A 26,206-nucleotide genomic window follows, 5' to 3' on the forward strand; every position below is an offset into this window, starting at 1 on the left:
ATTGACTTGAAACAGAGAACAATGGGATGGCATCCTCCCTCTAAGTCAGTGGTTCTCAACCTTCCTAATGCCATGACCCTTTAATACAGTTCCTCATGTTGTGGTGACCCCCAACCCTAACATTTATCCATTTTACAGATGGAGAACACTGATGCAGAGAGTCTTAGGCGACCCCTGTGAAAGGGTTGTTCAACCCCCAAAGGAGTCCCGACCCCCAGGTTGAGAACCATTGCTCTAAGTCCATCAAGCGTACCCTCTCAGTGCCAAGTGATTTGCTGGAGGAAGTCTTCTAATTTCTCCAGCACCAAAACTGCTCACATCCACTTCAGTGTTGGTAAAAATGGGCCCAGATATGGCTCTGAACCGGGAAAGAACTTGGGTTTACACAGAAGAGAATTGGAATTACCTGCTGTTGGGTCCTCTTCAGGCAACATAACCAGAGTGTAGCAAGTACCAGGTTGGTTGTATTGCAAGCTTTTTGCAGGTATGTAACCAACAACCTCGTATCCTTCTGTTGGCTCCATCTGCACTGTGACATTTTCCAGAATCTGATCATTCAAGGTATTTGTGCAGTCAAACTGTAGGGGCAAATAAGGATACATCATAACCGAAAGTCCTGAGCATAAGTCCTGAGTGAGGTACCCTGAGGTAGAACAGTCACTTGATTTGCAAGACTTGAACACAGCTAGGGTTGGATGACCTAAGGGTAGTATCTGGCAGCACTTTTATGAACACATTGCTCAAGATTCATGTTTAGGAAGACCTCCAATACACTGAAAGGAATCCAAGGTGATCTTTGCAGTGCCCCTGATCTTGGAAGCGTGCTGGCTGTGCTGTAGGCAACCACAGATCCTGAACTGCCATAGGCACAAAGCTACATCCCACTGCTATTTCAGTGAGAAGGTTCCCTCTGCCTAACGCATACACCACAGTCTCTTCAGCAGGGTGACATGCCTAATTGCTTCACTGAGATGTATGTTTTCCAATGTGAACACCATTTCAGCAGTGAAACAAACAGATATTAGCATGCACTGTATTAAAAATGGTCCTTATTTATTTAAAACATCTTTATGCCCCCTTTCTACCTAATCAGAATCCCCAAGGTAGCATACATAAAAACATTAAAATGTTTGAATGCTTAAAAAAATCAATTATACAATAATTCAGTAAACACACTGTCATGCCCCTAGAGACACCCTCACTATTTTCTTTGTTTAGGTCTCAGTTATACCCTTAGGTAGAATGGGCTTAATTGTTTTTGTATAGGAGGGAGGGAACTAGTTAGACCCTGTCCATTTAAGAAGCCCTCTAAAGGCAAGAGCACGACAGTATTTTTATTAGCTAGCAGCCCCTTTGTTTTCAGTTTGTTTTAGTCTCAGGTGTCTGTGGAAGGCTGAAGACAGCAACATCCCAGATCTATAAGATGTCAGAGACTCGCAGCATTTCAAGTAATCAAGTTCTAACAGATTGCAGGAAAACAGAATCCAGATAGCGGACACTGGGGAGGACTCAGAAGAGGCACAAGCAGAGCAGAATTTTTTAGAAGCAATCAAGAAAGAATCGGTGCCTGGAAGCTCTTCAAGTGGTTTCAATCTCCAATTATTTTCAGCAATGCAAGTATTCCTTATTAGTCAGACTTCATGGGAGGAGTTAAGAGTCCTAGATTTTCAATACTATTAAACCCTTTTTTGAACTAGTACTCATTTGTCTATGGGTCTTACATTCTGTTCTGGCCAAGTGCAAGGCATCTGATATTAGTTCGCTTGGGGAACAGGACACACTCCAAAACAAACAACATCACAAACAGGGAGGAGGACCAATAACTTTTATTGGGGACATGCCAGATAAAACAAAGAAGATTGGGGTTCAAAATTAAAAGTCACACTACTCAACTCATCCCGGTCATTCAGCTGTGCACAAGAACCTCTGCCTTGCTGGAGTTAAGCCAAGAGGTTGCTTACCCCCCACGGGCTGCAGACTGCCAGTTTCTCTCTCCACTTGCAGAGCAGCAGTTTAGAGCTGGGAAGGAGGATGCCCATTGGCACACAGATTGTCAGCTTTTCTACCTTTTGTGTCTGTAGATGTATTTTTTCTGGTACAGTATTTTCCCCAGTTCTGAGTTTTGTAATAATAGGGATGTAAGTATGTTTTAATGTATCAGGATTTTCAGTGATTATACTTTTAGACTGTTTATACCTTTAAACTTTTTAATCCACTTTGAGCCCTGTATTCCAAGAGAAAGGGGGCACAAATAAGTAAACAAGCCCATTTATTTACAGTTATCATTTTAATACGTCAGGCTAAGAAATAATCCTCATGTAACCCCTCTGGAAGGGGTAATGCCAGTGATCCCATGAACTAGCCCATGAACTATCATAGTAACTCTAAATGCGTACTTGCGTTTGCTGTTTTAGCTGCAGTTCACATAAAATATTTTCAGTGTTAGAGTTTGAATCTTCAAGAATCTGAGGGCACTTTCGCACATGCAGAATAATGCACTTTCAATCCACTTTCAATGCACTTTGCAGCGGGATTTTACTGTGGGAAATAGCAAAATACAGCTGCGAACAATTGTTAAAGTGCATTGAAAGTGCATTATTCTGCACGTGCGAACGTGCCCAGAAACATTCATTTATGCTCACTGAGTCCCCCAGGTGCATTCTTTTTTAAATTGGAATCATATGGATCAGAAGACGGAGTAAGGTTGTTTCAGCACAATACCTACCTGGAAAACCATGTGGCTGGTGAACGTGTGCTTAGTACAGTGAATCACATACTCTGTCTCCAATTCTGTGAGAGCTACTGGCTCTGAAGAAGACTTGAAGAGTGGGCCAAGTTCTCGGAATTCAGGGATAGCGGCTAGTTGCTCTAAAATACAATAAAAGAGCAATAGGATTTCCATTCATTGTCGAAATGAAATAAGACTGTATAATCTTCAGTCAAGTACAAAGAGAGATTTATTTCTTAATGAAAGCAACTCTTAATTACCCTGCCTCTCCTTGACATCCAAGGTGGCTTACAATACTAGCTAAAAACATTTCCTGTTAAAACCAGAATAAAATAACAAACTCCCAAACCTTTCCGAACCTTCCTGCCTTACAAACCATTCAAATCTCATCGAAAACTCTGGCAAACAAGCTGATTTCCAAGGAGCTTGGAAAGTTTCCCCTCACCTCTTCAGAGAGCCCATTCCACAGACCATGAGCCATGACAGAAAAGACTGTAGTTGGCACATAGAAATACATGAAAGAGATGGTCTTTCAATTGAAGGGGTTATCGAGACAATTAAATATGCTTTAGGTGAGGATCCACAGTTCAGTGAGAGAGTACACAACGAAGGCCCTGCATTCAACTGGGACAAACCTCTGCTGAAACCTTGTGGAGCTGCTTCCATAATGGAAAATACTGGGCTCAGGATAAAAAGTTTTGATTCAGTTTCATACATTGTGATTTCTAGGGCATGAACTCTTCGCATAATAGATTTCTAGAGCAGTCACAGAACTGAAAAGAGATGAGTGTACTCCATAATATATATCATTTCAAGTTCCATATCTCCTTTCCAAACAAGGGGAAATCATACCTTGGAATATTTCTTGTCTTGTTGCTGCTACTTTCTCTGGCAACTTAACTGCAGAGACAGGAATGTTTTCTGTATAAGGGAAAGAAGGATACGGTGTTTAAGTCAGATATGTAGAAAAGGGAAAGGAACAATTCTGGAGCAAGTAGAAGGCTTATTAACATTTCAGAAGATTATTTCACTAAAATTCTAATCAGATGGCAGTGGAGCCAGACCAGAAAGATGAACACACAGTGAACTTTCCCAAACATGTAAAAAGAGGAAATTAAGGAATGTGTCACATCATAGATACTAAAGCTGGAAAAGATGTGTGAAATCTTAAGTAGAACATTTTGAGAGGCAGAGTAACTGGGAAGAGAGAGTCTTCTACGGACTGTTGAGAAAGTTTTCCTTCATGTTTCTACAATTACCTATTCTTTGTTCGATGATGGGGGTGGTTGCCAAAGGTACAGACTTCAGGTCAAACGGTTTCTCTGAGGGTTCCAGAGTATACTGATGTAAAGCCCTCTCTAAGCCAGGGATGGATACTGTCAATCCTGGAGGGAGAAATAGTGACAAAAAAATCAAATTTACAGGAAATGAGACAGCTCTTTGCCAGCTTATAAATCAGAGCACAATTAACTCTCTACATCTGCTCTTCCATATGTCCTCATCCACAAACGTACTTAAGGAGCTTGGATTTTAGCCAGTTTAATCCCCTATAGTTTCATTGGGCTGTAGAGCAGGCCAGGAGCAACTACCCGCTGTGAATCTCTCTATCCAGATGCTGCTACTTCTATGCTCAGCAGCAAATCCGTTCTCAGTGAATACCTGCATTTCAGGGGGGAAAAACCTCGGAAGGATACCTGTGGAAATGGCCCTCCTCTCCAGGGTAGTGTACAAACATCTGGTATACATCCATTTGAGTTTAGGGCTAAAGACAGGGGGTACAGAAGCATGGAAATACATCACTATATGGCCTAATTAGACAATACACACTGCCCCATAAAAGGGAGCTGATTTGGAATACGGAATCAAATCCCCATCTGTGTTTCATGCTGTGTTCAACTATTTCTGCTGAACTACAGACATAAAATGGGAATAACTGCCTGTAACCAAATAGTCTTCTGGCCCTCAATTCAGCCAGCAGATGTTTACATCATTACTGCTGCACGATAATACAGTACATGCCCAGATGCTTCAGGAGGCTTTTTGGTCTTCCATATTGCCTTTGTTCCTGCTCCCTGTTCTTAGCTAGTCCTTGGCTACAGAGTGACTACACTGGTCCACCTTAAGATGTTATGAGTTAAATTGGAGAATGAAGGCTACTTGACTGAGAAATCAGCCTCCATGCACTTTCATGTGGGGGGAGGGAAAATACTAAGGGACGTAAATGGTTGTATTAGTTGGGGAAATTGAATTTTTTATTTATTTAGAAAATTTATATACTACCTCTCTATGAACCTCATCAGGGTGATTCACAAAGTAAATAAATAATAATAATAATAAATGAGAACTAAAACTTTGGAGGTCCCAAGGCAAAAAAGTCCAGGATGCAAGACTAGTGCTCAAATCTGTGCCCTGTCTTCAGTTCTCCCCTCTGCGTGCCAATCTTTTTCTTTCTCACACATCTTTTTGAACAACATATTCATATAAAACTTGCCTCGAGCCACTGGCCCAAGGCAAGCTAAACAGACTAACTTCCAACTATAGCACAGCCAATTCTAGAATCCCTTAAAAAAATAAAACACACCTGAACAAGCTAAAGTAGTATGTTTGATTTTGTTTTTAACTAGATGTGCGAATGTGCAGCAGAATGATAGAAGGCTGATTTAGCAGAATGGCCTGAAGGTGAAAAACTTGCAAACTTCCCTAGAATTAATACTTCCCTATAAGTGAAAAATAAGCATATAGCATACATGTGTGTCAAAGGTAACGCGCAACACACTTAGATAACACACAACATTTTGGGTGCCATGCCAGCGTTCACCAACACACGACAACAACTATTCTCTGAGTTTGTCAGTTTTGTAATTATTTCATGTTTCTTTATATAATACATAGTACCACACATGATTAGACTATATTTTTAAAAATAAATAAATGTGCAAAAAATTGATCCTTTTTTGTGTGTGTGGGGCGGGGGGACACACCAGTGTAGTAAAATTAGACATTTTCCAAATTTTTGACATGCCAAGCCCAAAAGATTTGCTATCATTGGCCTAGGTTATATCTTTCTTTCTTTTAAAAAAATGTATAGTTTTTTTCCATGGGGAGGTGCTTAGGGTTAGCAACAGCCTAGAGAAAAAAAATGTCCTGTGTTTCGAATAAAAGGCCTAATTAGTAGAAATGAACAGGTGAACTTTTTATGGTATGAAACTAAACAACATCACCTGATAAATGACATCTCATTAAGCCTCTGTTAAAGGAACAAAGCAATTTCCCCAGGCCATGGGTCACCCTAGGAATGATTACAAATGTGACCCTTCTAACCTGCAGCTTGAAATGGGACACCGCATTCGGTCGTATGTGTATACCAGATTAATTTAACAAACCTACAGTGTTTAAACTTTTTATGATTCCTCTGTTCAACATTATTGGTGTGGGGGGGGGGGGGATTTGTGTATCAGGCAACAAACAATTTCATTTTTTAAAAGCCACCAAATTTGCTTCTCAGTTACCATTCAGAATGTATCCAGCGTTTAGCGCTTTTTGCTTCTGTTCCAAGACACTCAGATAGAAAGTGGCCCTGTCTCTGACTTCATTGTCATCGTCCATCACACACCTGAAATCAAAGTCAGAGAGTTTTACTGACTGGAAAGCATTTAAATTCATATAGTTCCACCTAGAATGTTACCCCAATACAGCTGGACAAGCCACCATCAAGGTCAGAGCAGCAATGTATGCCCAAGCATCAGATAAATGTCTCAACTAGTGCCATTTAAGACTGTTTATAGTACTGAATATACTAAAATCTGCTGAGGGTGGCAGTGGTTTGGATACAAGCAAATGTTTTTGCAGATGGAATGATTTTCAGCCATGCTGTATTTCTGTTTTGCTTCCCTTCACTGCCCTCCCCGCTCCCAACTGCAAATGCCTCCCAAAATGCTGCTCCTGGGGAACCAAGGTGGTACTTAGTACAGACAGAGCTGGGGTAATATCTTATTTACTTACTTAATGTATATTCCACTTTTCTTCCCCATGGGGATACAAAGTGGTTTACATTGTTCTTCTCTCCTATGTTTTTGCCCCACAGCAACTCTTATGAGGAAGGTAGGGGAAGAGTATATGACTGGCACAAGGTCACCCAGCAAGCTGCCATGGCAGAGTGGGAATTTTAATCTGGATCTCCCAGATCCTAGCCCCGTGGTGGTGAACCTTTGGCACTCCAGATGTTATGGAGCCAATTGGCCATGCTGGCAGGGGCTGATGGGAATTGTAGTCCATAACATCTGCAGTGCCAAAGGTTCACCACCATGGTCCTAGCCTGACACTCTAGCCACTACATCACGCTGGTTGTCTGGAGACCCTACCACATTGGGCTATGGGAACCATCCTTTCCCTGATCGTTTTCTTGTCTGTGATTTAGGTAAGTGGGAACAAGATAAAGGATCAGGGCAATCTTTTTTGTGACAACTGGATATCACCTGCCAAATCAATGTACTCCCCTTTCTTCATCTGGTAGCACTGCAAGTCTCTGCTAGTATTTTTTGTTTATGTTCTGGTCCCTGAAAATGTCCCCTCTAATCCACATGAGATGTCACACATCAAACTAAAAAGCTTTGCAAATGTGATTCTATGCAAAGGAATGTGAATTAAATGTAACTGCTTTACATCCACTGTGTTTTCACGAAGTTCAGATTTTTACTTTACGCTTATTTATTATTTTATTTTATTAGATTTAATTTCGCATTTTCCTTCCTCTGAATGGTATAGTTTTTGGAACCTACAAAGCAAAAGTCTATTATTTCTAGTGGAAAATTGCTTTGTACATTTTCTTATGCCTTAAGTTGATTATATACTCAAACATATTGAGATTGTATGTTTCTGGACTGCTTACACTGGCTGCATTCAGATGTCACAACAAACTATAATTAAACTGTGACTGAGCACAAACACAACTAATTGCCAGGCTGCACATGATTCCTGTTAATTTGATCAAACCAAGAGGTCTTCAATCAAGTTCACAAGTAACTCGTTTGGCCGGGTGCCTGAATTCAGACATCATGGGAAAAAGAATCAACAGGAAAATTTTCAGTCAACCTCTGCATGTAGGAGGAGGATATAGAAGGAACGGCTAACTATGCTAATAAGCTGTGTTCATGCCCAAACTCAGTTTCATTACAGCTTATGATGGCTGAATTCAGCTAGTGTCCAAGGACATGGGTCTGACAGTCCTAGAAGCTGACAATCCAGACAGCTCCCCCATGTCAGAAGGCATGGATACATAATGTGGAGACCTACTGCAAGTCTGTTACTACCCCATGCTCGGCCCATGTAGTCCAAATATGTAGGGGATTTCAACCTACATTGGTCATCTTCCTGTGTACACACTAGTAGAAATAATTAGGAACAGCATAGGAGACACATTCTGCACCTTTGGCATCCAACAGGGCTGTCTCAGCACAGAAAGGCACCCTCTTTTTCCAGAGAAAGGCATCCTCTTTTCCCATGCTGGCAGCGTGTTGCAATACTGGAGGCAACTTGGGTATAAATAATATCCTCAACAGCCTGGAAAACCCACCTGAACCATATCCTCAATTGTTTTTGGCTGACTTCCCAAAATGTTCTGCATAAGCTGCTATGGCCACAACTCACCTCTTCAGCAACACTATGATGCTTGGCAACATCTCCTCATTCTGAGCCCCAAACTTGGCCAGAGCACTTACAGCACCTGTAGGAAAGCAGAAAAAGGGAAGAGGGAGCTCAGCTGGGAAACAGAGATCCTTAGAGGTCCCTTTCTACAGCCTACTTGGCCAGAATAATTGTTTTTCAAGTTGCTTTAGCCAAGCACAGGTTAAGAACACAGCCGCAGAAAGGTTTCCATGATCATCTAAAAGTTTCAGCAATGGAATCTGATTGAAACAAATGGGGAGTACACAAGAACTCATCATATTTCCTCTTCCCCACTCTTTCCTCTTTTCCTTACCTGACAGCCCCCTAGCTCCCCCTTTTACTGCTTCTATCTCTCTTTCCCACCCACCGGTCAACTTACCTTTATCTGCCCCCATCTTCAGCTTTCCCTCCCTCTAGAACTTCTTCTGGGAAAAACTATGACTGGGACCAGCATTCAGCTCTGTGCCACCTGCCACCATTGAGACCCATGCGGAGTTCAAAAGCAGTGTAGAATTGTCAGGTTCAGATTTTAAAAACCTGAAAATGTTCAAATTTCCAAAAAGATGCCTCCCAAAATCACATCCGCCTTACAAGAATGGGGGTTCAGCTCTTTTGAAAATTTCCAGGTCTATTAAACCCGAACCAGAAAAATTCTGAAAAAAATAGTATGTTTACTGGCAGTGAACTCCTCATTTTAATCATTCATTGTACAAAGAAGTATTTATTTTTTGTACATCCTGAATCTACTGCCCATCAACATAATTGGATGCCCTGAAGTTCCAGTATGTTGAGAGGGGGGGGGGAAGTTCTTTGTCAATTCTCTCTACCCATGCATAATTTTATAAACCGTTTATGCCAAATAAAGGCTAAATGATGAATGATAATGATGAATTTTATAAACCTCTGTCATGTTCTCCCTTAGTTGTCTCTTTTCTAAACTGAAAATTCCCAAACTTCTCAGCCTTTCCTCATAGCCAAGGTGTTCCAGTCACAGAATCATCTTGGTTGCCCTCTTCCGTAGTTTTTCTAGTTCTCAATGTTCTTCTTAAGATATGGTGACCAGAACTGTACATACTATGAACAGACAAGACAGATAAATATCCACAGATCTGGCAACACTGACAATTAGATAAATTAATATCTGAACTCTGCATGTTTGCACCTTAACATAGAAGATGCCAGCATTGGTTGGTGGTGTTTACTTCGAATGGAAAACATTCAGAAGAGAAGTGATTCACTTTTGTGTTCTTCATTTGATTCTGACCAAGAAAACTACGGCTCAGGGCATCTACCTGTTCGGTCCACGTACCTGCCCTGACCTCCTCGTGTTCCAACACGACTCGGTTGTAAATGAAACGAATGTATTTTGAAGGGTTGTTGGTCTTCGGCCCTTCCTGACCCAGGAGGTGGAGAATGCGGTTAGCCAAGACAGTGAACTCGCAGTCCTCAATGAATTCACACAGGTGAGAGAGGCCTGTTTCCTTGCTCTCAGAGTTCTCTTCAATTATGCCAATGATGCATTCAACAATGGCTCGTTTGTACTCAAAGCCACCCTAGAAATCAAGGAGGCAGATCAATAAGAAAATTGGATATACAGAACTGTGGTCCTAAAAACTCCAGTCCACTCAAGAATGAGCCTTCAACACAATTTCAAAGCAACAGTGGTACCAATATTTGCATTGCTTAGCAAAAAGCTTGCAATCCTGAGAATTTAAGCTGTCATGAAAAAAATTCTTCTTCTGGATTGCTTTATTTATATTCTATTTATTTATATTCCATAGATAGATGCAGTTCTGTAGGACAGAGCCATTCCACTAGGCCTATGGTTGAAGAAGAAACAGTTTACCATCTAATGGTTTCCCTCTGTTTTCCTCACCGCTTTCCACTCCTATTTTCCACCTATAACAATAGCAATGAATCTTATTCATTGTAAAATCACAGAGTAGGAAGAGACTACAACGGCCATCGAGTCCAACCCCCTGCCATGCAGGAATACACAATTAAAATACCCTTGACAGATGTCTATTCAGCCTTAAGAGCATCCAAAGAACAAGACTCCACCACCCTCCAAAGCAGCTTATTCCACTATTGAACAGTCCTTACTGTCAGGGAGTTCTTCCTAATGTTTATGTAGAATCTCTTTCCTTGTACCTTGAATTATTACTCTTTGTCCTAGTCTCTGGAGCAGCAGAAAACAAGCTTGCTTCATCTTCAACATGACAAGTACTGACTTAACATTGTACTGAGAGTTTTAGCCACTGTCTAGTCTTTTAGGGTAGCTGTAGATTATTGGTTTTAATGTTTGGGGTGGGTTTTTTTTGTATTTTTGTATGTTCGAAGTCACCCTGAGCCCATAAGGAGAAGGGAGGGCTATAAATAATATGAATAAACTAAAAATACTACTAATAATGGTTCATTAATCATTTTTTCTGTCTGAAAAAGGAAGGTATACAAATGCAAAAAATGTTTTTGAAAGCTAATTCTTATGCATGAGAATAGAAACTGGAGAAGTTTAGAGAGCTTAGTGGAAGGCGTAGATCAGTGGTTCTCAACCTGGGGGTCGGGACCCCTTTGGGGGTTGAATGACCCTTTCACAGGAGTCACCTAAGACTCTCTGCATCAGCGTTCTCCATCTGTAAAATGGATAAATGTTAGGGTTGGGGGTCACCACAACATGAGGAACTGTATTAAAGGGTCGCAGAATTAGGAAGGCTGAGAACCACTGGTGTAGATAGCCTTATTAGAGCCTCCAGTAGTCCGAACACTGTGCTTCTGCATTCTGGAACCTCTTCTGTTCCAAGCTCCATTATTCTAATAAAGAACAGATTGAAGAGGTCAGCTGTAATCACAGTATCTGTATAACCCACCCACCCCCAAAAAAACCACACACACCTCGTGTAAAATAGAAAGGCAAAAAGAGTTAGGACGGTGTGACAGTAGATAGGAGACTGTTTTATAGCGTGGGGCTATCAGGGATACTGCTGTCAACTGTGACTGCAGCTCTTCAGGGCAGAAGTCTTTCAATAACCTACTACCTGATTCTTTTCACTGGAGATGGCAGGGATTGAACCTAGGACCATCCACATGCAAAGCCCCTTGCCCTACCACCAAGCCAGCGCCCCTCTCTGAAAGCATCTGCATCAATATTTCTGTGGTCAAGTCCCAATGGAAAGTTTCTGTGGAAGTTTTAAAATGGAAGATGGCATAATCTCTCCATCATCATACATCTGAGCACATAGGCATTTAAAAGGATTAAATGACAAACTAGGAAGTGACATCTTTTCAGGCACATTGTGAGGGCCAAACTACACAATATATTTCTTAATGAGGCCTGGATCCAACTTGCTTGCTTCCTTGGCTACACAGTAGATGAGATAAACACCATTTTCAAAGTCTGTGACACCCTGATTATTCTAGGCAGTGCAGCACAAGGGGTGTACACAGGGGAGAGATGCTCCAGCCTTCTCCTTGGCCCTGTTTTCCCAAGCCAAAATGGCCCTGGGGGAAAAGATACTTGCCCTGTTTCGGAACTACACATAGAGTATGGAGCAAATAACTCTCCCCTGGAAACCCTTTCTTCCCCCCACATCATGGTCCCAATCTGAACCAGTCCCCCACAAAGTTTTTAAATGATGTTCTCTGCAGCAGGTGTGCAGCTGCTGGCAACCTGTTTTTAGGGGATCCTCTACTGGTCCACCCAAGCCTTTTAAATCTTAAATTGAACCATCTCCTGAATACAGAGAATCCTAAGCAACTGGACATAGTGGCCAAATTCTTGCTCACTATTACAAAATAATTTCCTGGGTTCCTCTTTCTCTCTGAAGTATGCACTTTATGAAACAGGAGTACCTGTTTTATCTTGTTAAACTGTATTTGGATTACCTAGTTTTTGTTACGTTTTTAATGCCTAATAAAGGTCTTTGGAAAAAAAGTGACCTGCATCTGGGGAGGAAACCTGTATCAGACTTCTTTTTAAAAATTGTGTAGTTTAGCCCAGAGTATAGCATGAAGAAGAAGAATTTGAATTTATATTCTGTGCTTCTCTCTTGTAAGGAGACTCAAAAGGGGCAATGCAGGAGTGCGGAAGCAAATCCGGGCCAGCAGATAAGATTCTATCACTCACATGGAGGAGTGGGAAATCAAACCCAGTTCTCCAGATTAGAGTCCACCTGCTCTTAACCACTATGCCATGCTGGCTTTCATTGGTATCATTAAATTCATCATTTCTATCGCATAGCCTGGGCTATGAAACAAGCATCTTTTTGAACATACTGTGACAATAAGACAGAACAGCTGTGCTTACCTCCTCACGGAGCATTGTGAAGAGGAAGTTCATGAGGACCGAATGTTTGCGTGGATACTTCTGACACAGGGCACTGATGGCCTGCACCACGACAACCTACACAGATTGCGGAATGGAAACAAATGATCACACCGGTCCTCCTCCACCAGCCAAAGCTAAATCAAAAGCTAAAATAAAAGGAAATGCTGTGCATGCCTTGAACTCATCTGAGATTTCAGACATGAAGGAAGAGATCTGCTTCATGAGTCGGTCAATGCTGCTCTCACTGCCAGTTTTAAGGAGGGTTGTGATGGCCAGGGTGGCGATGCTGCGGTTAGAGTCGGTCACAAGGTTCTCCAAGTCCAGGTTACAGGCGGTCACAGCAGACGGGTGCTTCATAGCAACCTGGCAGAGGAAGCAGCGTTCACTCCATGCAGGCAAGACCGCTTGAGGGGCCTCTCAAGTCCTCATACTCATATCACACAATTCTTACATATGGCCCAGACCTAGATTGACACACTTGGCTCTTATTTTGTAAGCGGAGACAATCCCAATTGCTGGGAGTCCTCCCACACCCTTCCAGATATGACATACTGGGAGAAATGCAGGGAAAATGGATGCCACAGAGGAATTGTCTATTTCCAATAATACCTCCTTTTTAACAGTTTTCCTATTCCAGCCCTGGCATCCAAGACAAAGTCCTGTCTATAGAAGCCACTGCGGCTCTTGATCCTCCTTACCTTGTTGAGAGTTCGAACAGCTGCATAGCGAAGGGCTGCTTTGGGAGAACTGCAGAACAGTTGCAACACTGCAGGGAACAACACTTTTGTTAGTGATACAGACACCATCGGCTCCAGTGATATGATTTGGATTGACTCTTATAATCATCATAGTCCTGACAGCCACATCATGTAGCAGTTGGAGCGCTGGACTAGAACTGGAAAGACCCATGTTCAATTACCTACTTGGCCTGAAATTCACCAGGTGACCTTGGACCAGTTATCTTCTCTCCCAACCTAACCTAGGTTGTAGTGAAGATAAAGCGGAGGAACCAGGTATGCTGCTTGGAGCTTTTTGGAGGAAGGGCAAGATCAAATAAACCACGGTCTATGCATGGCATTCCCTTGGGATCTAAGCTGTCTAGTGGAGATCACCACACCTCATTTTGTCCACAGAAACTACCTCGGTCACATTGATGGATGATCTTGGCCTGGAGAGTAACAGGGGGAGGGTGTCCCTGTTGATTCTTCTGGCTATTTCAGTGGCATTCAGTGCCATTGCCCTTGGAATCATCCATCTAGAGAGGCTGTGTGTGGTTATCATACTTTGGTAGTTCTGTTCACATTTGTCCAGAAGACGGTGCTGGGAGAGGGACAATTGCTTGGTTCCATGGCACTTATGCGAAAGGGTCCTACAGGGTTCCATCTTGTACCCCACTCTATTTAACATCCGCATGAAGCCGCTGGGAGAGATCAGGGGATTTGGAGTCAGGTGCAGGTTACACTCAGCTCTACTTTTCCTTAACAGCTGGGTCAGGTGGATCTGTGGAAGTCCTAAACAGGTGCCTGAAGATGGTAATGGGATGGATGAGGGCCAATAAACTGATGTGTAATCCAGCCAAGACTGAGATGCTTGAGGACTGAGGAGTCAGACTGTCCTGGAGAGGGTTGCATTCCTCCTGAAGGAGCAGGTCTGTAGCTTGGGGGTACTACTGGAGCCTGGCCTACAGTTGAAGATCCTGATCTCCTCAGAGGCATATAGCGCCTTCTACTAGCTTTGGTTTATACATCAGATAAGGAGTACCATAGTGCGTATTCAAAAAGCATGATCTGGCTACAGTGATTCATGCTCTGATTACATCCAGATTAGATGACTGCAATGCACTTTATGTAGGGTTGCCATTGAAAACAGTCACAAAACTTCAGCTTGGCTAAAATGCAGCAGCTGGGCTATTGTCAGGGGCGATACAGGATCACATCAACCCAGTGCTGCCCATTTATTTTCAGGCACAATTCAAAGGAATAGTTCTCACTCTGAATGACCTAAATGGTTTGGGGTCAAGGGAACTTGAAGAGCTACCACCTCACAAACTGTCAAGCCTGGCAGCTAAGCTCTCCCTCAAAAGTCCTGCTCTGTGTACCACAGTCGTGTAGTGCCAACGGGGAAGGGGGGGGCACCCTGCCCCGGGAGTGCACCATTTGGGTCATGTCGGGGGGGGGGGAATCATCTCCCTTCCCCCCCCACTTATTTTAGTTCAGCTGGCTGCAAAGAGCAGCTGGCTGAAAAAGTCCCTTAGTTCCTCCGTCCTGCAGCCTGTTGGAAACTACACTTCCCAGGAGACCTTGGGGCTTGCAAGGTCTCCTGGGAAGTGTAGTTCCCAACAGGCTGCAGGACAGAGGAACTAAGGGACAGGAGAGAGAAACTAAGGTAAGTGGAGGGGGGCGCGTGGTTGTGGGGCGCCATGGGGGCAGGGTCAGACGCCATTTTGCCCCAGGGGTCTTTTTGCCCACTTACACCACTGGTGTACCACCACCTTTGGAGGTAAGGCAACAAGAGACAGGATGGCACCCCGGTGTGGAATGCCCTTCCTTTGAGGCTTCCTTGTGCTTACCTAACTGCCTTCTAGGTGCCAAGCACAAACATTTCTATTCTTTTCAATTAAGAGAGTGATTTTTTTTAATTCCTGGAAATTGCTATTTCAAGCTGTCTGTGGGCTGTTCTAATGATCCATGCTTTTATGCTGGGCTAGAACTTTTTTTAATGCTGGACTTTAATATCTTTTAATGTTTTGATTTCACTATTTTGTTTTGCAAGCTGCCTCAGGCACATTCGTTAGAACATTAAAGGGCTCTAAATAAATACGTTAATTACACAGCTGAGACAATTTACTGCTCACCCTTTCGCTTAAGCTTCATTTTTTGTCCTTAGGGAGGATATTTCTTCTTCCCTCTCGCTACCATTTCCTTTTCATGCAACTGTCAGGCAGGAGCATTCTTATTACATACATGCTCTTCCCAGAGCCAAAATGCCTGAAAGCCATGCCACTGATGTCACACCATACAACAAGCCTTGCATAAAGACACAAAGGCTTGGAACCCATCAGGGAACATTCTATTGGCAGCCAGATTAGACCTGTACTATGTCATTGGTAAACAAAACTAGCTCAAACATATGGAGAGTCAGCCAGCAAGACTCCCCCTCTTAGCAACCATTAGATAACCAGAAAACAAAGGACTTACCGGACACAGCAGGGGCCAGCTCTTTGGCTGTGCAGGTGGGGAGATTAACGATGGCAGAAGCAGCTTCATACACCACCATCTCATGCTTGTTCCTTAAGCAGTTCTCAATGAAGTCAAACAGTGGGCTGTCACGGCTAAGATAGTACAAAAGAAAGAGAGAGAAAGAGAGAATGATGTGCGCTTTCACACATGTGCGCTTTAACATGTGGAGAAGAATTCATGTATTCCACTAAAAACGTTAGGAAGTGATACAGAAATTCTACTTGAGGCACATACTTGTGTCAACAGGCCACAAAACACTGGGGGAGGAGATAAAACATGAGTATGTTCTAGGGATGACAAGGGGGGAGAATAGATTTTATAATATCACAGTCACAAGAGGCAATAAGGCACAGAGGAGAACACATTTTACAGAAAGACCTATGCCTTTGGGAGGAGCTGTAGTCAGCAACAGAGGAGGCAAACAGAAGGCCCCGGGCTCAGTTTCTTGGATCTGCAATTAAAGAACCTTTGGTGGCAAGTATCTGGTAAATCCTTCCTCTGCCTGAGACGCAGGAGAGCTGTTGACAGCCAGTGAAGATAACACCAAGCTAGAGAGAACAATGATTTAGCTTCATATGAGTAAGCATCTCTCTACAGGAGGCAAGCAGTATTTGGACATGCGAGTCTCGCTTGCTTTTTTCAAAGTTGGCTAGGTTGAATATGGAAGGACAATTTCAGATCACCACTTCTGCTTTCTCATCTTGCCCATTTCGCAACAACGGGAAAGCTAACAAGCCTCACAGCCGTGCTTTCTGCTTCCACTTTCCTCCATGTGCCATCTAAGAAGTCACCCATGCAGGAAATCATCATGACTGTCCAGAGATCATGGAGGATGCCTCCAGTACACAATACAGGATAGGCCATGAGGGGGTATTCTTTATATGTAAGATAGGAAGAGGTCCTCACCCTCCAGCTTCTTCCTCTAGCAGTTTGCTGGCCACTCGGATCATCATGCAGTAGGCGAATGGTGATTTCAGACCCTGTCGCATGAACTTATTAAGCATCTTGTTGACAGCCAAGCGGTCGTTCTTGCGCACGTGATACAGCAATCCAAGTGCATGATACTGGAGAGGTAAGCAAAGGAAGTGGGAAAAGGAGCATTATATATCCACAAGCACACCACACAGCCAGTAACCAATAAACTAACCCAGAAATGCACAACTGACACTCAGTATTGTTATCTGTTTCAACGGGTTTTGCGTGGCTTCAAGATTCTTACTTGGACCATGATATTGTCACTTGAAGCGGCCTCCTGAGCTTCGTTCACCCAGCGTTTCACCACGTCAAAGCTGGTCTTCAGAAGGTGCTGTGAGAAAAGCGAGCCAGAAAGCATATCAGGAATGGGCGTTTTGTCATCACACACACAAGAAGACAGAATCACTCCAATGGAGGTAAGAGAGCTGCCTAGAGAAGATCTAGAACAAATGTTGGGTTCTCTGGCTTGAGTTGAATCAAAGCCACTCTCTCCTTCCTTCTCTCTCCATTCATCAATGGAACCCAAAGAAGCAGCGGATGCTTTTCGTACCCGTTGGCAAAAAGGCATAACACTCCAGAGTGATACCATTATTTCTATTGCTTCCAAAAACAGAACAAGGGCATAACGATTTTGGGAGAAAATGTGGTGTAGGGGTTGAGAGTGCTGGACTAGTATCTGGAAGACCAAGGTTCAAGTTCCCACTTGTGCCATGGAAACTTACTGGGTGAGCTTAGGGCAGTTACATACTCTTAGCCTAAACAACCTCACAGGGTTGTTGTGAGGATAAAATGGAGGAGAGGAGAGTGATGTAAGCTGCTTTTGGGAAAAAGCAGGGCACCAATGAATTAAATAATAAATAATAATAAGAAGAAGAGTTTGGATTTATATCCCCCCTTTCTCTCCTGCAGGAGACTCAAAGGGGCTTACAATCTCCTTGCCCTTCCCCCCTCACAACAAACACCCTGTGAGGTAGGTGGGGCTGAGAGAGCTCCGAGAAGCTGTGACTAGCCCAAGGTCACCCAGCTGGCGTGTGTGGGAGTGCACAAGCTAATCTGAATTCCCCAGATAAGCCTCCACAACTCAAGCGGCAGAGCTGGGAATCAAACCCGGTTCCTCCAGATCAGAGTACACCTGCTCTTAACCTCCTACGCCACTGCTGCTCCTATAAGAATTACACAGTGATGTTCCAATTTTTTAAAATGTTAAGTTGCTATTTCTACAGATGGTGGACAACATGCCACTCAATTCCCTACACATATGTGTTATTTAGGGCAAGCATCAACGTACCAAGGAGGACACAAGGGCAGAGCTGGACACACTGGGCACCTTGTCAACAATGGCCTGCTTCATGTAGCGCTCAATGGCCTGGAGCATGCTGCTCTGTAGAAAAGACAAAACAGCTCCTTTTTAAGAATAGGTGGTGAGACTTCAAGGAAGGGACAAAGAGCAAAACAAAGAACCAAGCTAGGCAGGAGACAATAGAAGAAATTCAGAGGAGAATCACGCACCCCCCCCCCCACCAAATATAAGAGATGGGGTACAGAGATGGGAAAGGCAAAGTGATGTAGTGGTGAGGGAGGGACATACGTCTAGCAGTACATAAGCAGTTGACACTTACATCAGTGATCTGGCAAAGAGCTCGGACAGCAGGGCCTCTGTAATTGTCGTCCTTCCCAGTCATATCTTTCGTTAAACTGGAAGAAGATGGGGGAGTGGGAGCTTCAGTGTTCTGAATTTACGCAACCAGTTTTTAAAACGAACAACCAAAACACTTGCAAGAACTGAGTAAACTAAGCACACTCTCAGCAATTAGGAAACAAGAAAAATAAGCAAGATAATATGTATACGTTGCATAAAAGCTGCACAACTGTACAGCCACATAGACAATGTATGCAGACCTCAATTGGCAGACAACATGAAGAAGCTGTCCCAGTGACAGGCCACCACTGTGCAATCGTTTAGCTAAAATGTTGGGTGCTATCCTCTCTTAAGCTAGAACATACTTTGAAAAATCCACAGCAAATTACGTCTGGGGGGCGGGCGGCGCGGCAGAAACAGACAGCAGAGATCCAACTCAGCATCTGCATTTTAACAGACATTTGGCCTCCCACCAACTGACCCCCCTCATCTTCATAATTCTCTACAGGTATTTCTGCCAACCCTGCAAGGCTAAGAGGAAAAACATACAACTAAGAAAAAAAGTGAGGAAATCAGCTCAGTCACGACTCACCTGCTAGTCACAATGATGACGTCCTCAGCAATGCTTGACATCTCTTTGATGGTCAGGTAACACATTCTGCGGAGAGTTGGCTGGTGTGAAGAACCATGAAAAAGAGCATTAGGGAACCAGAGTACTGGCAAGGCATAATGTGGCCACTGCTGCTGAACTCCATTCTACTGTTCTACTGTTGGATTCCCCTCATCGTAACTACACTTTTGAGACTGCATCTGACCAACAACACAGCAACTAAGGCAGCAATCCTAGGACATTCTGAGTACTCTCCACAGAATAAAGCAGAACTTCTGAGTATCTATGCATGGGATTACACTGTAAATCATCCTTTCAGCAGTTTTATGAGATGCTGGATAAAAATCCACCTGATACAGAGTCACACCATATATTCTAGCCCAATATTGCTGCTGCTGACAGCCAGTGGCTCTCTGAGATCTCAGGAACCAGCCATAATTACAATCTGTTTTGTAATCTTGGCCGCATGCACTCCTAAAAATAAGGACCCTGAAATATTCACAGAATGGATCATACAGGTTTTTTTCTCTCAAGGAGTGGGGAGGGAGAAAGAGAGAGAACAAACAGACATAGGCAGCTATAAAAGCTATCTTAATTTTGTAGAAAGGACACCAGATATATTTTCTGAATACTACGCATAATTGCTAAAGCCATCCAGAAAAGTCTGCACTGAGTCAGCAGCTTCTGCAGAGCACAGTGCTTCACTCAGACCTGCAGACTCACCAGTTTCGGGTCACTTATGATCTCTTGGCCGCCATGCACCATTCGTAAAGAAATCCTTTGCTGTGTAAGTTAATGGTACTTTCCTCTTTCCCCATCTTTTGTATAAGTATTTACCATTTACCCTATCTTACTATGAGCTCCCTTGTGATCTCAGCACATATACCATTAGGCTAAATCCAGCTAACCAGCTACCAGAGAGTTCTCTTCTTGTGATCCATCTCCTTTCCCACCTTATTTGAATCTGGTAAATACAAACATCTGGCTTCAATAGTAGCATTCTCAATGCCTGGATCGAAATCTACAAATGACCCCAATGAGTGGGATAAAAACACTGTATATCATTAGGACCAGCATAGTGTGGAACATGTTCTCCACAGTAAAGCAAAACAGCGTATTTTTGATATACGGGAATCTGTTGTTAGTTTTTGTTCTACAAAGGGAGTGACCTGATTCCCTCAAGTAGGTGGGTTTCTGAGGAGCATTATTTAAACCAACTCTTAATTCTAATGCAAGCTCAGATTTACTCCTTGCATATAAAACAAAGGCACAGAGGCAAGCAGGAAAAAAAGAAGGATGGAATGAGTCCAGAGAAGGGCGAACAAAATGGTAAGAGGTTTGGATTCCATGCCCTACGAAGAGCGGCTTAGGAAGATGGGTATGTTTAGTCTGGAGAAGAGAAGGTTAAAGGGTGACATGACAGCCATGTTTAAATATTTGAAGGGATGTCAAATTGAAGAGGGAGCAAGCTTGTTTTCTGCTGCTCTAGAGACTAGATCAAGGAGTAATGGATTCAAGGTACAGGAAAAAAGATTCCACCTAATCATTAGGAAGAACTTCCTGATGGTAAGGGGTTTTGACAGTGGAACACGCTGCCTTGGAGGGTGGTGTCTTGTTCTTTGGATGCTTTTAAACAGAGGCTGAATGGCCATCTGTCAAGGGTGCTTTGATTGTGTATTCCTGTATGGCAGGGGGTTGGACCTGATGGCCCTTGTGGCCTCTTCCAACTCTATGATTCTATGTAATGGCATACTTCACACTACTTTCATTGTATTCACTTGGACTTTCTGAAGAAAAGGCTATGGACTAAGGAGTCTAAGCAGCTAGTGGCACTTGGACCACACCTATTCATTCCCAAGTATTGAAATCTGGTTCCACCAACTGCCCTCTCAGGAGGCCAAAGCGAAGAACAAATGAACAGCAAATAAGACATGCAACTTTATAGCCACCTCATGTGGTGTAAGCAATATGGAGCCACTCCCCATTCCTTTATTAGACCAGCTCTCTGGTGGTTGCTGGAATGAAGCTGTACACTAGAGCTAGGATTTCCCCACTCTTGCCCCACTCCCTCTGTTGGCACTGGCAAGCACAAGGCTTACGTCATTGGACTGGAACAGTTTGGTCATGGCAAAGAAAGATTCGGTAGCTTCCATCACGCCAAGGTGTTCCCCCTAGAACAGAAAAAATATATTGTCGGTAACTGTGCTTGTAGGCAAAAATCAATCACCTCTACTATTTCCAGAAAAAGCACAACAGCCACTGTCAGCAGTCGCCTCAGGTTCACGTCAATAGTTCACCTCGGCTGACAGGACAGGTCGGCAAGGGCCAACTTCCTACCCACAAAGAATCACTTTACAGCTGCCTCAGACCACAGCGGGAGTAGCTTGATGACAGCGCACAGTTGCCACCCACTTCATTATCCGGCTAGCCTGGAGGAAAGCCAGATGAAACTGCCCTGCAATTCACAACCTGCTGATGAACCACCAGTTCCCCCAAGCAATTCTGTAAGGTGCAAACCATTCAACGTTAGCAAGCCACCTGGTTTCATCTACCGAAGAAGCACGTGTCAGTTCAAAAAAAGTACTCCCCATTACCTGGTTGATCAGGTACAAAATCTTGGTGAGGATATGAGCACATTTCCGAGGGTTTATAGGGGTCTCGTTGAATACTCGAGCCTATGAACAAAGAGGAGCACAAATGGGATCTCAGATTATGCCCTGGGATTGTGTGGCCGGGGATGGGGGGTGGGGAATATTTTTTAAATAGCCTTTTAAAGGAACTTACCTCTTGCAGAACAGCACTTTTCTCCAAGTGCTGGAAAGGATTGGAACCCCCACCTGCAACACAAAAACATTGAATCCTGTCAAGATGAAGGATTCTCACAAGGTATAAAACTAATTATTAGCAGAGCTTGACAACAGCTGATGTTAATCAGTTTGTATAAAAGAAACAAGTTTCTGAAGGAACGGCATCAGCAACTACAGCTGGAAAAATGGCATGAACAGAAAATACAGTTACCTTTATCTTTTATTATGTGCTCCTTTCAAGAGTGCAAACTGAAATCTGTTCAGAACAGGCACTTGTGGATTACTGAATGCCATTTCTCACTCACATCATGGTGGTGCTGCTGTGACTCATAACCAGACAAACCACAGAGTTCCGCCCGGGGAAGCCCCATATATTTGTTTAAGCTGACTTTCTACCCAATTTATAGTCCTCAAGGTGCAAACAATGAAACTGTTAAAACAAGATTAAAAACATCTAAATGTATAAAACACTTAAAACAAAACAGAACACAAACACACAAACAGGAGGAAGGATCAATTAGACTAAAACCCTGTGGCCTATCAAATTTTAATCCAACCCTTCCTCCAAGGAATTCTGGATTATATACAAAGCTTTCCCCTAGTCTATTTTAACCTCATAATAGGCCAGAGATATAAGGTTAGTTATGAGACGAAATGATCCAGAATCTCTAAGTGATTTAATGGCTACTGGACATTTGATCCCAAGTCTCTTAAGTCAACACTAACCACTGCATAACATTGCCATTTAACATATGACAAGAGGAAGGGTTTAGACCCGTGGTGGCGAACCTTTGGCACTCCAGATGTTATGGACTACAATTCCCAATTGGCCATGCTGCCAGGGGCTGATGGGAATTGTAGTCCATAACATCTAGAGTGCCAAAGGTTTGCCACCGCTGGTTTAGACGCTTTCATACCGGTATGCAACCAAATCCCCATTAATGATGTCAGGAATCAAGAACATCTGGCTATGGAAATTCATTATTTGTAGATCCATGTTAGGGTAATCCCATACAACAGCTCCTCAGGGTATCCAACAAAAAAATCAGTTAACATTGCATTCTCCATGGAAAGATGGAAATAGGAACATGCAGTGCCAGATATTCTTCATTACATTTATTTTTTATTTTTCTATCTTTGTCCTTATTTCCCAACCATTATTGAAGTCCCTGGGTGAGGTATAATAATAAAACACCATAAAACAATCTTAAAATCACCATAAAATCTACTTTACAAACCATCCCCATAACTTACCCTAACCCGCCTAAAAATTCATAATCATCTATTTCCCATAATGCCCCCCAACACATTTCAAGAATTGGCCTAGAGCTGAACCAATGGAGCGCTGATATGGCAATAGCAGGTGCCAAATAAAAGGGAGGAGGGGGAGAGGAGGAGGGAGGCACCGTCCAGGAGGGATCACCCACATACCCAGGTAGAGAGGGTGGTCTTGGCCAGGTGTCTAAAATCTTGCAGAGTCAGAGCCTGGTGGACCTCCAGAGGGAGAGTGTTCCAAAGGACCGGGGCCACCACAGAGAAGACCCTTCAGGCTATACCTCACCTGACAAAGGTGATGGCGCTGCCAGGAGGTCCCCCGCTTCCACTGACCTCAGTGCCTGGACAGGTCTATACGGGAGATGGTGTTCCTTCAGATATTTAGGGCCTGGGCTGTGTAGGGCTTTATACATCAGTACTAGCACCTTGAATTGGGCTTGGTAGCAAACAGGGAACCAATGTACTTCCCTCAGGACCGGTGATGTGTGATTACGTTCTGAGGTATCTGCTAGCAGCCAGGCTGCTGCATTCTACATGAACTCCAGCTTCTGGACCGTTTTTAGGGGCAGCCTCTCATGGAGTGAGTTACAGTGTACAGATGTCAGCTAAACCTCAAGAAATTCTCTCAGTAATAGCCAGATCAGATTGTTTTTTGATATATTTAAAATGCAGTAAAGTGTCAATGGTTTCCAAGCTACAAACAAGACATAAAAAAGAGGGAATAAAAATAAGAGAAACAAAGGGTTTTAAAAATGCCATTAGCATTTATAGATGGCACAAGTACAAGTCAAGCCAGAGTAGACCAAGCTGTTATTATTAGAATGGAAGCTATAAAATAAAGACTCAAGTATCAAATAAAACTTGTAGAGAAGGCCTGAAGTATATAATCCATATTATAATAAAAGGTAAAATGAAGAAGACATAGCCCTTAAGATCAAATTTTTTTTACAAGAGAAACAGCAATTAAGAACTAAATAAATTCAAAATCAAATGAACATATTTAAAATATGTGTGATTTGGGGGCTATAGATCATTTGGGGCTATATTGTGGCATACTATTTGCTTGGGGCCCACATCGGATACAAAAGAAGATTTTATAACTCAGCCATGACCCCATAGTGAACTTCACTGTAGGATAGCTTGGAATGCTGACAACATAACTTCCTAGACTTGACAGGCTATGGGTGTCACATGGGTATCTTCCCTATCTGTTTATTCTACTTCTCCACTTCAGCCAACACAGTGTTCACCAAGAAGACATGATGATTCTTATGTTGTGTGATGCAGCCTAAGGAAGCATTCAGCTTTCCAGAAGGGCAAGAGAAAAAGAGATGGCAGTATTGCATTTTAAAAACATTCTTTATAAGAAGGGGAGGGTGAAACTGTGGCTACCAAAAATCACAATACACATGCTACACAGAGTTGTTAACAGCCAGTGTTGAGTGGTGGTTAGAGCATTCAGCTCAGGAAAATGTCCACACTGCCATGAAGTTTTCTGGGAGATCTTGGGCCAGCCACAGGGAGAGCAAAACCAGTGCAATCCTAAAGAACTCAACCCAGAATCCTACTCAGCTCTGTCAATGGACCTTACTCCCAGGAAAGCATGCTTGGGACTGAACTGAAGGAGAGCGTAAAAAATCAGGAAGGCTGTATGCCAATTTGAGCGTCTTAGAAGAACAGCAAGATAAAAACATATTTGCCATTTCACAGGAATGCTGAAAGCTTGTATCACCATATAGTTCAGTTTTAGTATTTTGCTCTGAAAACAAATAGCATTCTGAATTGTATTTCTGTTGTTCAGTTCTAGTTTAGAGTAATATGTTTGAAATCATTGCAAGGGACAGTAATTCAGTTCGTTAATTTTACCATCCAGGTTGCTTCAAATGCTGCATAACTCACAGAGACCAATATTTCTATTTCTGTTTGCATTTATTACCCACCCTTTACAGTCTCATATATATCAGATCAGCTTTATTCCACAAGATTTGCAGTCACTATTCTACTGGAGCAAATAGTATGTTGACTGCAGCAAAAAAAGTAATTGTGATAACATTTTACATTTTGATCATCCTCATAAGACACTGCAGCAAATCTTGACAGCTTGAAATTGTCACCTGAATAACTTTTTAAAAATTAAATGCATACACAGGACTAGCCTCAAGGGATTTTGATACTGGCTATGGGACAGATTTTTCTGGTATGCACAGTCACCAGGGAAACTAGACATAACTACAAGCAGCTAGTACAACTTATTTCTGGCTTCTCTACCACACAGCCTTGACGTAGGCATTCACATTATAGGACTCATAAAACTAGGATTTCACATTTTGAACCGGGATGGAGAGCCTATTCAAAGCAGAACCAGGCAGCGGTGGATCTTGCAGCGGTTGTTCCCTCCTTGCTAGCCAAACCCCATGCCCTGACAAGCACAAACCTCTTCATCCCCACCTCTCTGCTCTGCACTGGGTCTGCCACACACTCACCCGATTCCTCATCCTTCTTGTCAAACTTCTTCAGCATCCTGTCCCTGAAGTCAGAGAAGATGGGTCCAGTTGTCTAGCTCAGCAGAGGAAACCTAGCCAGGACAAGGGTACAAGCAAAGATCCTGGGAGGGAAAGAATGCTAGGAAAGGGAAAGGAGGAGTACAACTCGGTCGGGATGCTCAGGGGACCCTAATGGTGCGTGTGTATATACAGCCCTGCACCCTTCCTTCCTGCTCAGGCGCCACTTCCTGCCAGCTTGTCACTGGGACACCTCAGCCGGACCAAGACACGCAAGCGCACTCGCCCGCTGGTGGGCTGCAGAGGGCAATACGTGGCTGCCAGCACTAAGGCGGAGCTACAGAGGTGACGACCCTGTGGCGTTCTTCAGCACCTAGCCAATGGCTGCGCGCAACGCTTCCACTACTGAAAGGGATTTGGAGCATGCAGCGAGTTTTGGCGTCC

General features: G+C 43.2%; 2 protein-coding genes across 3 annotated transcripts in view; both read right to left on the reverse strand.

The window, feature by feature from the left end:
- The window catches only part of COPG1 (COPI coat complex subunit gamma 1), a 35,005-nt gene extending 8,992 nt beyond the window's left edge, over nucleotides 1-26,013 (reverse strand). Inside the window, exons 1-20 of the mRNA XM_048489751.1 lie at nucleotides 25,745-26,013; nucleotides 21,964-22,016; nucleotides 21,774-21,854; nucleotides 21,279-21,350; nucleotides 19,162-19,241; nucleotides 18,550-18,625; nucleotides 18,219-18,311; nucleotides 17,175-17,261; nucleotides 16,862-17,019; nucleotides 15,914-16,047; nucleotides 13,415-13,482; nucleotides 12,891-13,079; nucleotides 12,696-12,791; nucleotides 9,702-9,945; nucleotides 8,375-8,450; nucleotides 6,238-6,341; nucleotides 3,988-4,113; nucleotides 3,581-3,649; nucleotides 2,726-2,868; nucleotides 407-578 (exon numbers count right to left, since the gene is read on the reverse strand). Of these exons, the coding sequence (XP_048345708.1) occupies nucleotides 407-578; nucleotides 2,726-2,868; nucleotides 3,581-3,649; nucleotides 3,988-4,113; nucleotides 6,238-6,341; nucleotides 8,375-8,450; nucleotides 9,702-9,945; nucleotides 12,696-12,791; nucleotides 12,891-13,079; nucleotides 13,415-13,482; nucleotides 15,914-16,047; nucleotides 16,862-17,019; nucleotides 17,175-17,261; nucleotides 18,219-18,311; nucleotides 18,550-18,625; nucleotides 19,162-19,241; nucleotides 21,279-21,350; nucleotides 21,774-21,854; nucleotides 21,964-22,016; nucleotides 25,745-25,781 (2,158 nt within the window). The 5' untranslated portion in view covers nucleotides 25,782-26,013. The remainder of the gene's footprint in view (nucleotides 1-406; nucleotides 579-2,725; nucleotides 2,869-3,580; nucleotides 3,650-3,987; nucleotides 4,114-6,237; nucleotides 6,342-8,374; nucleotides 8,451-9,701; nucleotides 9,946-12,695; nucleotides 12,792-12,890; nucleotides 13,080-13,414; nucleotides 13,483-15,913; nucleotides 16,048-16,861; nucleotides 17,020-17,174; nucleotides 17,262-18,218; nucleotides 18,312-18,549; nucleotides 18,626-19,161; nucleotides 19,242-21,278; nucleotides 21,351-21,773; nucleotides 21,855-21,963; nucleotides 22,017-25,744) is intronic.
- The window catches only part of GATA2 (GATA binding protein 2), a 627,541-nt gene that overhangs the window by 258,301 nt on the left and 343,034 nt on the right, over nucleotides 1-26,206 (reverse strand). The window lies entirely within an intron of this gene.

This window comes from Sphaerodactylus townsendi, linkage group LG03 (assembly GCF_021028975.2).
Source record: "Sphaerodactylus townsendi isolate TG3544 linkage group LG03, MPM_Stown_v2.3, whole genome shotgun sequence".
NCBI lineage: Eukaryota > Metazoa > Chordata > Lepidosauria > Squamata > Sphaerodactylidae > Sphaerodactylus > Sphaerodactylus townsendi.